General features: G+C 46.7%; 1 protein-coding gene across 5 annotated transcripts in view; it reads right to left on the bottom strand.

The window, feature by feature from the left end:
- Nucleotides 1-14,993, bottom strand: part of LOC146833286 (retinol dehydrogenase 5-like) — a 108,329-nt gene that overhangs the window by 16,720 nt on the left and 76,616 nt on the right. For all 5 annotated transcript variants that reach the window (XM_085600995.1, XM_085600997.1, XM_085600996.1 and 2 more), the window contains exons 2-3: nt 7,251-7,583; nt 1,230-1,488 (exon numbers count right to left, since the gene is read on the bottom strand). In XM_085600995.1, coding sequence (XP_085457121.1) covers nt 1,230-1,488; nt 7,251-7,563 — 572 coding nt within the window. In that variant the 5' untranslated portion in view covers nt 7,564-7,583. The remainder of the gene's footprint in view (nt 1-1,229; nt 1,489-7,250; nt 7,584-14,993) is intronic.

The raw sequence follows: 14,993 nt of genomic DNA, 5'->3' as shown, positions 1-14,993 counted from the left end.
TGTCTACTGCACCGAAGAGCTCAAGCTGCACCCTACTGACGGGGCCCAAATAGGCTGAAACTGGTCTGAGGTTGTTTGTGTCCCCTTCTAGCGGGAGTCTCACATGCCAGTATAGCAGGGTTTGTACTGATTTACATTAGGGTGGGTCTCTTTCTTGAGTGAATTGGAGGGGGGGGAATGCAAGAATGAAATGCACCTTAGAGATTGCTTGAGGCTCAGATTAACTCAATCGTTCCATTCATCACATTGTTGTTTGTTGCAGCTGATGCCCTGAGTGTGATCAGTACGACCAGATGTGGGTCCTGTGCTCACGGTGCCATCTGACTCCATATGTGGACCAAATCTGGTCTGGGGTTGCGTGTGTTCCCTTTTAGAGGCTAGGTCATCTATGGGGGTGTTGTCATATGTAGCGGCTGAGTCACCCAAAGATGAAGGGTCACCTGAGTGGCTAGAGTTTTCCAGTGGCAGGGCTTTAAATGGGCCGGGTCCTGCCGATGCTCAGTACCAGCAGTTCTAAAAAGCAGGTGCTGAGACAGGTCCCTTTCGGGCTCTCCATTATTGCCCTCACCTTCTGAGTTAAAAAAAAAATCTTAACTTGGCAGCAGTACTACCCTTCACTGCAATTGATGTAAAGGGGTTTGTTACATTTCTTTCACATTATCATTATTTCAGAAATGAAGCATTTGAACTATGTTATACAAAGATGCCAATTGTTGCTTATTTATCTTATGCAACTAACAGCCACTGACAAAGCCAATAGTCCTGGCTTGCTGTAGGTGTAATGTTACTTTTTGTATTATATATCTGGATTCAAAGACAGAAGCAGCAAAATACCAGACGGGCGGCACACTGTGCTAAGCAGAGATTTCTAACTTACGTGTTTCAAGCCACGCCCTCCATTATATTAGCCACGCCCCTTTGAGAGACCCCCTCGCCCCTCCAGTTTTTTCATCCCACTTAAAGCCCTGCCAGTAGGTGCAAAGGCATGGCACCATCAGTGTGCGGACACTCTTTTAGTGAGTGGAGACCAGCTGGAGGAACACTAGCATGTACTTGGTAGTGCCACACACACAATCACAGCCATTGTTGATGACAGGTGGAGTGGGTGAAGCGCCACGCTTATCTGTAACGGGTGTACTAGACTTTTGGGAGTAAAGTCACCTGCACTGGCCGGGTCACCTGTAGAGGGTGAAGATTCACCCATGTTTTTAGAGACGCTCTGCCCTTACCGTAGACTGTCAGAGAAGGCCTCCACGGCGTACTTCGACACGCAGTATCCGCCCCCATTACCCGATATTCGGCCAAGGACACTGGCCATGTTCACCACACGCCCTGTGGCCCTCTTGATTAGGGGAAGGAAATTTAGGGTGACCTCGATCGTCCCAAATGTGTTGACGTCCATAACCTTCCGGTAGTCCTGGACTGTCATCCATTCTGTTGGTCCAATGGGATTTGCCACGCCTGCATTATTAACCAATGCGTAAAGGCCTGGAAAAAAACACACGTGCTAATTATAAGGTATGAATATGTGAGCAGTAATAATAAAAGTAGTGAATGTTTGGTCACTTTTTAATACCAACATACACATTCATTAAAATATGTCCGATTTACAGACCAAAAATGTTTCTGACATTCCATTTTCACAACATAATGTACTTTTCAGATTAAAATCTTATGCAAATATTCTATCATTATTATACAAATCATAATTCTAGATTAAAACAAAATGCTTTGATATTTTTATGAGGTGCTTAGACTTCGGAAAGGAGTGAATAATAGTGAAATAACATTGGCTAAGTTTAAAGTAGAACCAGTAATACTGGTTCATAAAAAATGTAATGGGAAATAAGCAGCGGCGTCCAGCACGGATCGGAGGTAGGGGGACGGGGGCAGGGGTCGGAGGGGGAACCGAAGCGGGGGAAGCAGGCATTAAAAATGAAATAAAAAACTTACATTCTCAACGCTTCCTCACCGTGTCTCTCCTCCGCAATCCTCCCTCGCTGGCCTGAACAGGAAGCAAACCCAGGCTCCCAGTCAGCCAATCACAACGTTGCCTTAGTCGCATTGTGATTGGTCCGAGCACCATGTTTGGCACTCAGATGCTGACTGGGAGCCTGGGCATGTTCTTCATGCAGGCTGTAATGTAGCCTGCATGGAGAACATGTAAGGTGCGCAAGACTGTTTGGCCGGCCTGAGAGGGCAGGCCAAGCTGTCATTGCTACCACTCCTCCCCTGCCACCGCCCGCTCACACAAAGTTGCGGACGTAGGAGAAAATAAAATCATAATAACACGAGTTATTATAATTTTATTTTCTCTTTATTTCACTGCTAAAAAGCAGTGGGGTGACACTCCTCTGCCGCCTTAGCGGAGGAGCTGACACTGGAAATAAGTGATTTTTTGGAAATATTTAAAATCTTGGGTCGCTTGAAACATAAAAGTTAAAGATCCAGGCTGCCAGGTAGGGAATGCAAGATGAACTGTGGCTTAAGCAGCCCTCAGGGTCTGCGTTTTGCGGCAGACACCATTTTTATTTAATTCAGGAATTATTTCTATAGGGCAGACAGTATCCCACAGGATGTGGGGCGCTCTACAGGAAAGTGGGAAAGCTGATATCTGTTCACCATGTAGGCTGCATGAAGAGTTTAGTAGTCTTCAGATTTGGAATGGAAATTATTCTCGACATTGATTATAGTAGTGTCTATACATTAATGTGAGTGGTGTAAGTATCATAAACATTCCTAAAGAGTGGAATAATCCAGTGCAGAGGTCCCTGCGTTGGTGTGAATCCCAAAGAAAGGGAGAGCTGTGGGCTGTGGCATAGCCTGTGTGTCATGGTCCCTCTTGCCAGGGAGGAATTAGGCCCACTGAGCGCTCTTCGAACTGTGAAATACAGCAAATTCAGGGTTCCGTGGGCTCCTCAGACCTCTGGGCCCTGGTGCAACTGCGCCTGCTGCACCAATGCAAGCTACACCCTTGAGGGAGGGGCAAGATGGTATTGATTAAGAGAAGGAAAGGGAGCACATACCTGGTGTCACAGGTATCACATGGAGCCCACCGATGAGCTGGGAGAAGGAAGGGCTCACTGGTGCCAGTCATGGCGTGGAGAGCATGAGGGAAGGGAAGTGTGAGGCGAGACCTAGGGTGCATAATTAGTCCGAAATGGAATACACATCGGTCACTGAGATTCAGGAAAAAGAAGCCATCTTTAATGAAGCAGCAAGGTTGTGGGCAGAGGTTCAGGGTGTATCAAACTGTGAATTTCAGGCGGGCTTAGAAAGTGGTAGAAGAGGAGGCCTACTGCTGCACTGGGGTGGAGGGTCAGTCACAGTGCCCGAGGCCTAGGAAGGAACAGGGATTCAGCGGTGCAAGAGTGACATCCAGTGGACATTCACAGTAAGACACCGGTTGAAGTTCTCCAACACCTTTGCTGCAATGGCCACGGAGGCCAGACCGGGCATGCATGGCTGTGGGCTTCAGGGGGCCTGGGCAATGACTAAGTGGTGACCCCTGGTGTACAGGTACATAATGGCACTAATGCAACTTCTGGAGGGAGCCGACAAACACTATCAACAGTGACATGTAGTGGCCAGTCATGCATTCGCTTGGCACTGTGTGTAGAAGACTCCGGACAGGAATTGGTTAAGTTCCTGAGAGCGAACATGTCCATTCATCAGTTACCAATCACATGGGGGCATTAGATGGGATCTCACAGGAAGGAGGTAGATACCACCGAAGCAGTGACATAGAACTAGAGGGGTCCGTCAGGGATGTATACTGGCGCCAATGTTGTTCACGCTATACGTGAACTCTTTGGAGGATGACCTAACGGCTGCCTCAAAGGATATCCCGAGCATGGGGGGTGCACCAATTCCGGTGCTCCTCTATGCCGATGATGCGGTGCTAATAGCCAGGACCCCAGTTGCCCTGCAAAAGTTACTCGACTCCTTCGGCAACTTTATGTCCAGTCTTGACCTGGTGGTTAACAAGAACAAATCACACACTATGTCAGTAGGATGTGGTAAGCATAAAGAAAAAACCTTTTTTTGCGATGGAGAGGTGATTACAAGTGTGAAAGTTTTTACATACTTGGGAGTGATTTTTGACCAAAGGGGAACTTGGACACCGCAGTTAACATCTAAAGCGAATGCGGTGAGAAGCTCATATTCTGCAATCCTGGGGTTTACTAAGAGATTGGGGGGGAAACCAATCGAGGCTGTCCTGGCCGTTTACAAAGCCAAGACAGCCGCGATCGCTAGATACGGGGCTGCAGTCTGGGGTTATGTTAATTCTAAATGCATTCAGACAGAGGAAAACAAATTTCTTCGTTCTCTGTTGGGACTACCCCAGTCAACTGCCACTCACTCTTTACATCTAGAGCTGGGTTTGGGTTACATTCTAGATATAATCAATCTAGCTCCACTCTTGATGTGGATCAAGCTCTGGCTTAACCCGAACCTCAGCCTTAATCACAGGATAATCAAAGACTGTCTTATATTAGATCACAGGAGGGATATTCAGTGGCTGTCATATATTGAATCTATGGCCGCACATTTGGGACGCCCTGAAATCTTTAATAGTCCAGAATCCCTGTGCAAAGCTGATTTGCTGTGGGTGAAGACCAATTTCATCAGATTACGTATGGCCGAGCGTGAAGCGGATGAGTTATGTAAACCCTCTGTGAGGGCTCATGTATTGATAACCCCATCTTTTGAGTTGGCTCCTTATTTGTCAGTGGTCACTAATTCTTTTCATAGGTGGCTACTGTCCAAATTCCGTTTTAACCAAATTTATATGGTTCTGCGGGACGAGAAAGACTGGTGTAAGCTCGAGGAATCGTCCCCATGCAAATGCGATGGTTTCTCCACTCAGGATAATGCCCATTTTCTGTTCTTCTGTTCTTTTTATCACGAACCTCGTACCCGATATTTAAAATCAATTCTGAAGGAGCTGGGTTTTACGCAGTACAAGCCTGCGTTGTTATATTTACAGATGATGCATTCCCCTGTAATTATGTATTGCACTGCTAGCTTTTTGGCTGCATCTGTTAGACGTAAGAGATCAAGGTTAAGATTGGAATCACAGATGAGGACAGATACTTGAATTCATGTTTATTGTAGTGATGAGTGCAAACTGTAATGAATTTTGTGTAAATAATGCCTTTTTAACTTGCTTTTAAAATCCACCTACTGTTTAATACTGTTTTAACCTGTTTCTTAAGATATATGAATGTATGATATTTGTTGTAGAATACTTTTATGATTTTAATTAATCGAATAAAGTGGACTTTGACTTGACTTGACTTGACATAGAATCATCAATCTGCCAGAGCATGGCATTCACTAAAGGACTTGGAGGGCGCAGACACTGGTGCAACAGCAAAAGAGTTGCCAGTCAAGGCATCAAATTAGCTGATGTTGAGAACAGGCATGTACTGGTGCAACAGTGCCATCCAGTGGCAAACTAGTGAATGGCATTGCCTGAAGTCAAGAAGGGATCAGATAGAGACCAAACAGGAATGACATGGTGACAAACACATTATCTAAGATGCTGCAGCAGGCTCCAGAACAGCACTGAGACCTAGTGGCCAGCCCAGCACTGCATTGGCTGAAGGGAGAATAGAGTCAAACACATATGCAATAGTTGGAATATGATCTTGACTGAGGTCGGTAGAGAGAAGAAACCAATGTAGCAGTAACCAAATCAGTGTTGAGAACCTGGAGGCAGCTGACAGACACCCCTTCAGTAGACAGGCAATTAGGCAAGGCCGACATTTTAATTACGGTGGCGTAATTAGTGTCATTTTGCGAACTTCAGGTTACGCCTGCAACTCAAAATTGCTCAAATTGCGCCATTATGCCAGTTGCGTAATTTCACCAGCATTCACGGTAAAAAAAAATATAGTGCAAACGGCTGTTGTTTGTGACAGTTGTGTTTTTCGCACCATTTTTTGTGTGCAAAATCCGTCCATGTATCAAAAATTGCCGCAAGGACGCATTTTGTGTTAAAATATGGCACTAAACGATGGATTCGCATTATGCATAACTACTCTTAATTTTGCCTAATTTTCCCGACATTTTGCTGTAGAAGTGCAGCAGTTACACCTGGTATCCAGTCATAACATGGCATGGACTAAGGTCCTGGAGTGAGCAAACGCTGGTTTTACTATGACACCAGGTGGTCAGTCACAGTACAGCGCTGGCTCACGTCCCTGAGGACAGCTAGACGACTGAGCAGTGATGATCCTAAAGAGCCATCACATTATGGTACTGCCTACAGTTCAGTTATGGGAAGCAGACAGAAGTGCAGCAGGGACATCTAGGGCCCTAGTACAATAGGATGCACTTTTCCTGTTTGCACCCCGGCGCACTTTTAAATAGATGTGCCATGCGCAAGCAGGGAACGTGCACCCTATTATGTTGAATACGCTGCCCTCCCAGCAACCACAAACTTGTGTTGCCTCAGGGGCAGGACATTTAAATGAAATATAGAGTGGCTGCTTCAAAGCCACTCCGTGTTTCACTGTGCAGACGGCAACCCACCTGCACTTTGAAGAGGTATTAGAGACCCCTTTGCAGATGGGTGCAGGGAGTGATTGTACCTGCCTTCAAAGGGAAGGCTGAGTGGTTCATTGGACCCCCTTGCACCCTCCAGGTGGCTGCCATCACGGGGCGCACTGATAGTGCGCCACCTTTTTGTGGAACACTTTCACTGCACTTCCTAACAGCTTCTTTGCGCCTGCATCCATTATACAGCACGGAGGCAAGGTAAAGAGATTTCCTCATTTGAATGGGGCCACGCCCCCATGCAAATTAGTCAACACCCTCTTGAGATAGCGCTGACGGTACATGTGTGCCAGCGCTATCTGCATTACGAAAGGAGCCGCACAAGCGTCTGCGTTCCCTTCTGTAATACCAAAGTCCTGGGAGTGTACAAAGCGAGCTCACATGCCTGTTGTGCCCACGTGGTAGGTTCTATAATATGGCCCCTCATGTCCAGTCATAGCATGGTACAGTTCAATCTAAGCTGATGGAGGGAGTAGGCGCTGGTTTCATCATGACGTAGTATGGCGCTGGCTGAAGACTCTAAGCAGGTGGTACGGAAGGGAAAAAAGACAATAATGCACAGGGGACTCCAGAGAACAGTCCCGTTCTGCTATTGCTTGCAGGTTTTTATGTGAAGCAGACAGTACCGCAGCAGTGAAACCCAGTAGTTAGTCACAGATTGGCAGTGAGACCCTTCCCATTCTCACCTTTCTCCCCCACTTCCGCAGCCACCCATTGCACAGCTCGCTTGATGCTCTCGGTGCTGGTCACATCCAGAAGAGTGGTCTTCATGTTAGGGGACGAGCCCGACTGCAGCTCATCAGCTCCCTTCTGGGTAAAACAGCCTGCCAGCACCCGAAACCCCTTGCGGTCAAGTCGCCGTGCCAGCAGGTTTCCAAAGCCTGTGTCGCAGCCGGTGATGAACACGTGCTTGTTGGTGACGATACTGATGGTCCGCTTGTCCCTGAGGAACCATCCTAAGCCCCAGATGATGAGGAACACCACCACGTACCACCACATGGGGCTGGGTGTATGGAGACCTGCAAACACCAAACCAGAGTCAATACTGTAAAGCATCGAATAAACAATCAACATCAGAGACACTTGACCCGATCGTGCAACTGAACTTACTCTTGAACACCCTGGACTTCATGGACACGTCTACGACCTTAGATGGACCATTGCTATACCAGCCTCACGGTCATCCTTTAAACTGAAAACAGTGAGCTGCCAATCAGTCAGTGTGCCAGGCCCCTACATGAGCCACAAGGTACATCTTCCAAAACACTTTCAATCTCTAGACACCATGGTCAGCTATATATCAAATGCACAGAGAGGAAGAAAGCAATGGCTGCTTTGAAGCCACTCTCTAATGAAAGCACCCAATCACTGAATCTGTGTGGAGTAAATCATCAATCAAAACAAATCTCAAACATTACAAGAAGTTCTCTGCAGAAAAGCCAGGTTCAGGGCTAAGAAATATCACCTCACTTCAAAGGTTGCCTAAAGAAAATCCCACCCCGGCTAGTTTAAATTATAGGCCTTTTGTCAGAGCCGACTCGAAAGGCCTTGCCAAGACTGACTTCCAACAAATTTGTCGCAAATTCACATGCTTCTTTGCTATAAAATAAATGACATTTCAACAGAACTTTATATTACTTTCATAAGCACCCAAACATGAAAACAGCCAAACAAGCCAGCTGCATAACAAACCAGCTCACAATGCTTTCTCGCTCACAGATTACTGAAATCACATCCAAGGAAACACTCAGACATCTATGTTAATGCACTCACCCGGAGACATCAAACCCCCCAAAATCCACACTGTGCACACACACTACCTATAACTCACTTAGGGTAACGTCATTCACTTTCCCCACCACTGCCTTTTCAGCCATCTTGTTAGACCTTCCGGCCTGGTCTTGCATGGACTCCATTTGGGGGGACGCCAGGTTGGCAGTTGTAACCCCTGGTTTGACCTTTCTGCCTCTGACACTGTCTTTAAGACCTATGGCAAGAGGTGGGCGAGCCACTGAAGGGCCTAGCCGGAAGCCTGGCTCTGGGTCAGCTCGAGAGGCTCTTGGATCCTTGAGCAAATAAAACGAGCCAAGCTTTCTTGTGGCTTCTGTCTGCCAACACACTTAACCTCATGCTCTAAGAATTAAAAACAAAGCATTAAACCTTTGATTTTAAAAGGGGCAGAAAAAGATAGGCATTTAGTGGTTGGACTGGAACCAATCATGGCTTCCCTGCTTGAATAAACTGTGTGACCCCAGGCAAATATTTTATTTCACTAAGCTTCATAGAGACTCCTTTTTCTTCGTAATCACACATGCGAGCACCTTCAAATATGTGAGTTGAGGATGAGCAATGTACAAATAACTTCTTTAGTTTGATTGAATAAAATAGAATTGTGTTCCATGTATAATAAGAATCTAGGCCATGTATAGGGTGCAGATGACAACTAACTTGCCTCTTAGTTCACTAATGGCATTGTCACCAGGGCGGGATGCAGTATTCTATCTAATTTCACGTTTAAAAAGTATCTCTCAATGCAGTGATATGATCTGATGTGCTAAGGTGAAACTCTTCTATTTGTTAAAGAAATACACTTTTTGAATTTTTAAGACATTTTTAGATATTTTTACATGATGTTTGTGGAAAAATGTATATGCCAACCATTTTCAGGGCTGAGCTCGTTCATGGGCTCTTAGAGCCAAGCTAGGTCATCCCTCATAGTTTGTTGGTTTGAAAACTACTGTACCCATGGCTAACAGATTGCAGAGGCAGTGCCAGAGAAAGAAAGTGAGCAGGCTTCAAAAAATGCAGTGATCATTTTTTGAAGTCCCCTACCTCTGTTGCACTCATATCCGTTCAGCAGCAAATAAGAGACTGATGAAGGACCATGAATAGCAAATGTGGTGGGAACTCCCAATTCATGGGCATCGCATAGCCCTTAGCAGCCTTCCTTAGCCTGCTGCTAAGGTTCGGAGGGAGAAGGGTCCCTAAGGGCTGCAGCATGTATTATGACACCCTAAGGGACACCCACACACATTACATGCAGCCTGACATTGCAAGCTGCGTGTTGTGGTGCAAATCACGAGTGAAAGCTCAACATGGCAAACTCACTGTGTACCAATCCAAAGCCACTGAATGGAATATTTGTAAGTCACCCCTACAGCAGGCCTTGTAGCCCTAAGTCAGGGTGCATTATATTACACGTGAGGACATAGCTGCATGAGCAGATATGCCCCTGTGCTGTCTAGTTCAATTACTAGATGGTACTAATGAACAGGGAAGCCATCTTAAGTACATATACTGGGCACTGGTCATTACGATTTCTCCAGCTACATGATGGCTTCACTGTAACCTATGGTGTTTGGCATCAAACACAGGGGCGTAGCTTTGGGGGGAGGGGGGTATGTGGTGTGTTACACCACCCTAAAAAGTTCATTCTGTAGTAAATAGTTAGATACAAGTGTTTTTAGTCGGGTATGGTGAAGTGTTTGTCAAATATCCTCTGAGATTTTTACATACCCACAATGACAAAACACCCACACACTCTCTCTCGTTGTTTTGAAGGCCTTAAAATTGTTGATTAGTTTGAAAAATGCTGTGTTTTAGGTGCCCCTAACAATCCACCCAACTCACATTTTCTACTGTCCCTTAAATGCCCCTCATGTCGTGCCTCTCATATAATGTACTTGAACAAGATTACCCAGCGTGATTGTTGGCAAATCTGAAGCTTACACCCCCCAATCCTATTGGCCAGGCTACGCCCCTGTTCAAACACCTTGTCTTAATAAATGGGACTGTTGTCAGTAATAGATTTATTATGACATGCACCCAAAGGTCACTTTATTGGTGCCCTATGAAAAACCTACCAGTATCTAGAATGCTGGCTGAATGGTATCGACCAGCATGCCACCACAGACTAGCTTCTGATCCCCTGCAGGTGAAAGATCATGCTCTCTGATGCCAGAAATGATGCCTGCTCGGGAGGAAGGCATTTATACCTCCTCCAGCAGGATGGCTAATGATTCAGCATGTCAAGGCCAGGGTCTTCAAAGCCCCTACCACCTTTGATATGCGACCCTGGCTTCCCCCAGACCTGGGAGATGTTACCCTTAAGACCCATTTGGCACCAGGACAAGTAGGAAATTAGCTATGCAGTACGCATGTTGCACCACAAGGCTAGTCAAATCACTAAGGTGGCCTACCTGATAAGCTCCACAAAAGGAGGATTCCACCATCTTGTTTTTGGTGGAATTATGAACGCCGGGAAAGGGTTATGCCCACTGCCCACAGGAAGTGGTCCTATAAGGGGTGTCATTACCCCAAGGGTAAGTAGCCCATTGGCTACTACCCTTCACTCCCCTTAACACCCTTAACATGAGTATTTAGGTTGTCCCCAGGAACTCAGATTTACCTGACTAAAGAAGAAGGAGGACAAGAAGAGCCAAAGTATGCAAGAACTGTGGACTTGCTGTGGACTTGGAGCCAAACCCTGCCTGCCTGCTCCTGTCCCGATAATTACAAAGACCCGACTCGTCCTGCAGCTGTGCATCCTACAAAAGCCTTGGAGCACCGCCAGCACTTTGCTAAACAGCCTGCATCTCCCTTGTAGTGGAGGAGCCAATTTCCTGCAGTCCGCAAGCACCGACTGCACATTCTGGTTCACCGATCTGCTGACCATTGGATCCACAGATGCAGCAGCAGCCCAGGAGGAGGACACTGAGTACCCAGAGGTCAGCCCCATTGGCCCATCCAATCTTTAAGATGCTGATCCACTCCGGAGGCTCCCTGCATCAAAACCCAAGGTACCGAAGCCTGTTGCAAGCACCAAGGCTTGTTTGTGTTCAGTTGCCCACCACCAAAACCAACCTGCGTGTCGAGTGACTCCAACAGAGTCCAACTCCAAGCTATAAGTTGTTTTCCTGTGTTTCTTGTCCCTCTTCTGCAAGTGCACTGAGAACTGTGGGAGCCTCAAACTCGCCGACCCACTAGATAAAACACCTCTGCACCGAGCCCCCCAACCCGAGTCTATTGATACTAACGGTTGTCTCTGTGGGCCAGAGAGCCTCAGGAGCTGAGCCCTCCTTTGGGTTCTGCCGGACTAGTTCCCCCGTCCCCATTTGCAGCCTTTCTTTGCAGTTACTGTTGCACATTGTCTTCAATGTGTAGCGTTCAAGGCTGCCACCATGAAAAGCACCTCTGCACCCGGACACCCCAGGGCAGGTAAACCTTAACTCTTGGTGCTTTTTTGAACCTTGGCCCCTACTTACCTTAAGTCCAGAAGAACCATCCTGTAAGTGATCCTATGCATGGTAAGTTTATCCATAGGATAACATTACCGCATTGAGGCTCATGCCTCAAATCTGACAGCTGTATTTTCTATGTTTCTGAAAATCGCGAACTAAAAAAAGTACTTACCTGATCTAGAATATCTTGGGGACTACATTAATATAAAAATCTGTGTTATGTTTCGAAATTGGTGTCGGATTTCCTTATTGACTGTGTGCCTCATTTAGTGACTCCTGTTTGCATCAATTGCCTAACACTCCCCTCTGATAAGCCTAATGCTGCTCGACCACACAACCACAAATAGAGCACCTTGGGATTGTTAAAGCAAGCCCCTGTACACTAGTAAGGGATACCCGGACTCTCCGCACAGTACACCTCATTTGGGTACACTATATAGAGAGCCATCTTCCTACACCATACAGACGCAAAGCACTAGTGTAGTTTATTGTTACATTGAAATATTCACTGCGAATGTAACGACGGCCACATCAACGTGCCTCAAGAATAATGTTGCCCATTAATCCATTTGTGCAGGGTTAAACGTTTGAGGATATACACCTAAGGTGAAACTGTTTCCCTTTTACAGTTATAAAAAGACCCTTTTGAGAGGGGAATCGATGGGGCATATGTACAAGCCCCTATCACCACCACACCTTCACTTTTATGGACCTGGTGGTGGCGATAGGGGCTGCGCCTCATGTACAAGGTAGCGTTAAGCCACGGCTTAACGCTGCCTTGTACTTAAGGCACCCTTTCGCGCTATGGTTGGCGTGAAAGGGGCGTGCAGTGGGTGTTGTGGTGGACGTTCCACCGCAACACCCATTGTATTTGACGCTGCCCCCTATGTACAAGGGTGGCGTACATAGGAGGCAGCGCAAAAATTAAGACCAGGTAAAAACTGGTCTTAAGATGGCGAAACGAGAGAGAAATGCATTATTTCTCCTTGTTTTAGCTTTTCCATGTGTGCTGCCTTGTGCAGCCACCAATGGTAAAAGCAAAATGCCATGGATTGTTTATGTACAGGAAGGTGTCCCATCCTGTACATAAACAAACCTTTAAAAAAATGCCATTTTGTCACTTTCATGTGGGCTGCATTAAGCAGCACACATGAAAGTGACAGAATGGCATTTTAGGATTGTTTATGTGCAGGATGGGACACCTTCCTACACATAGCCAATCCTCCCCTGCACACAGACGCCCTTGCACTCTGGTGCAAGGGTGCCTGCTTTAGCGCTACACTGCTAACTGTAGCGCCATAGAATGGGGAAACGCAAGGCTGCACCACATTCTTGTAAATATGGTGCAGCCTTGCGTTTCAGAAGTGGCGGAGCGTGTCATTAAGACAAGGAGGATAACGACACGCTCCACCACTTCCTTGTACATATCCCCCTGAATTTCTACTAACTACATGGACAAAGCTCCCGGGGTCTGAATGCATTATATAGGGATATCATTTTTCTCAAAATGTTTTTTCAAAAAAAGTTCAGCCCATGATTCTTTTTTTCATTACAAGAAAGGAAACATGGTAGCAGAAATCCCAGCATCTCATGACAACATCGGTCATTTTCAGAGGAACGAGTTGCCCCCATTGGCCCCATTCCTTTCCTTCCACTTGCCCCCCTTTCATTATACCAGTTGGTGCATGCGCAGTGCCTGAAAGGAGGATGGGCACACACTGCCTGCAGGCTTTTGCCCTGGGAGGTTTGCACCCCTCAGTCACCCCAGATTCAGAACAAAGTGCCCTTTACCCGTTCTACTGTCATCCACTCTGGAGCATTAACTCTTTAAGCATTTTATAAATGGCGACCGGTGAAAAAGGCAGAAATGTTTCAGAATCCATTCCCATCGCAGATGAATGAAGGCATACAGTGTCAGATTGTTAAATATTATGATTCCGAGCAGAGATTGTGACTTTTTCAGTGACAAGCCACCTTTGAAACTGAAGTTCTTACTAAAATCAAACCATTGCCAACGTGGCCTTCATGGGACCCCAGGTATGTTATAGCTTTAGTGCAGAGGTGTGACTGCTGGGGGTATGCCTACAAAGCAGCCCACCTCCTAAATGAAGAGCCTCCAAGCCACAAGCAAAGAATATACTGTTCGAGTGCTTTCCCTCTCATCGTCCTCATCTAGGCGCTACATGGGCACAGCATGATCTATCCCAGGCTTTGTCTGCCACATTATCGACAAACTAGCACATTATAATAAAGGAAGGCATAATACTTCTTGCTTTGGTAGACACTTCTCCTGTTAACCCTTCCTTCATGCTGCGGTTCACCAGGTGCACGCATCAGGTGCGCTACATGCACAGGCCTATTGCTAACCACCAGCTACACAGGCACGGCCGGTACAGGTAAGAGCAGTAGGGCTGGGCGAGAGGGAGACAACAGATGACGGGATAGGGAAAATAAAATAAATAAATAAATAAAACCACTCACTTTGCATTCACCGCATCGCCGACTCGGCGATGTGGCGAGCGCAAATTAAGTGGTTTTATTTATTTATTTTCCCTATCCCGTCGTCTGTCAACTTTCTCCCGCCCCCGTCCCGCCCCACCGCACTTACCTGTATCGGCCACGTCTGCGGCTAAAGTGGCTCAGTGAGCTAATGTATCCACTACAGAGATCTGTGTTTGACACCAGGGTCTAAGGTTCACATACCAGAGAATCCCGTGAAACTTTTAAGTTACAGAGCTCAATCAAATGAGTGCCATTGAGTAGGGGTTGGGGAGCACTAGACATCTGTTATTGATCAACAGGACCAGGCGAGGTCTTCGGTGACCTTACACTTTGCAGGTACACAGGTTATGCTGTGTTCAGCAGGGCATGGTGTCTGCAGGTCTGTTGATGATTATCAGCGCCAAGGGCAATGCACCTGCACCAACAGGAATGGGTGGGCTGCTGGCCCTCCGTGGGCGAGAGGTCATCGCAACTGAAGTGTCACGGCGCTCAGACCAATCACAACACTGCATTGCAGAATTATGATTGGCTTAGTGCAGGGAGCCTGCCTGCCTGCTTCCTATTTCTGTAGACAGAGACAGGAGAGTAGGAGCAGCGACGCTGGACCGGCCTCAAGGTAAGTTTGTGTTTTTTAAATTTTATTTAATCCCCCCCTTATGCGACACCCCCCGCAGCCCCCCTTCACCA

Source organism: Triturus cristatus, chromosome 4_2, assembly GCF_964204655.1.
Source record: "Triturus cristatus chromosome 4_2, aTriCri1.1, whole genome shotgun sequence".
In the NCBI taxonomy this organism is placed as follows: Eukaryota; Metazoa; Chordata; class Amphibia; order Caudata; family Salamandridae; genus Triturus; species Triturus cristatus.
Note: the sequence above shows the minus strand (reverse complement) of the source record. Positions and strands in the feature narration are given on the sequence as shown.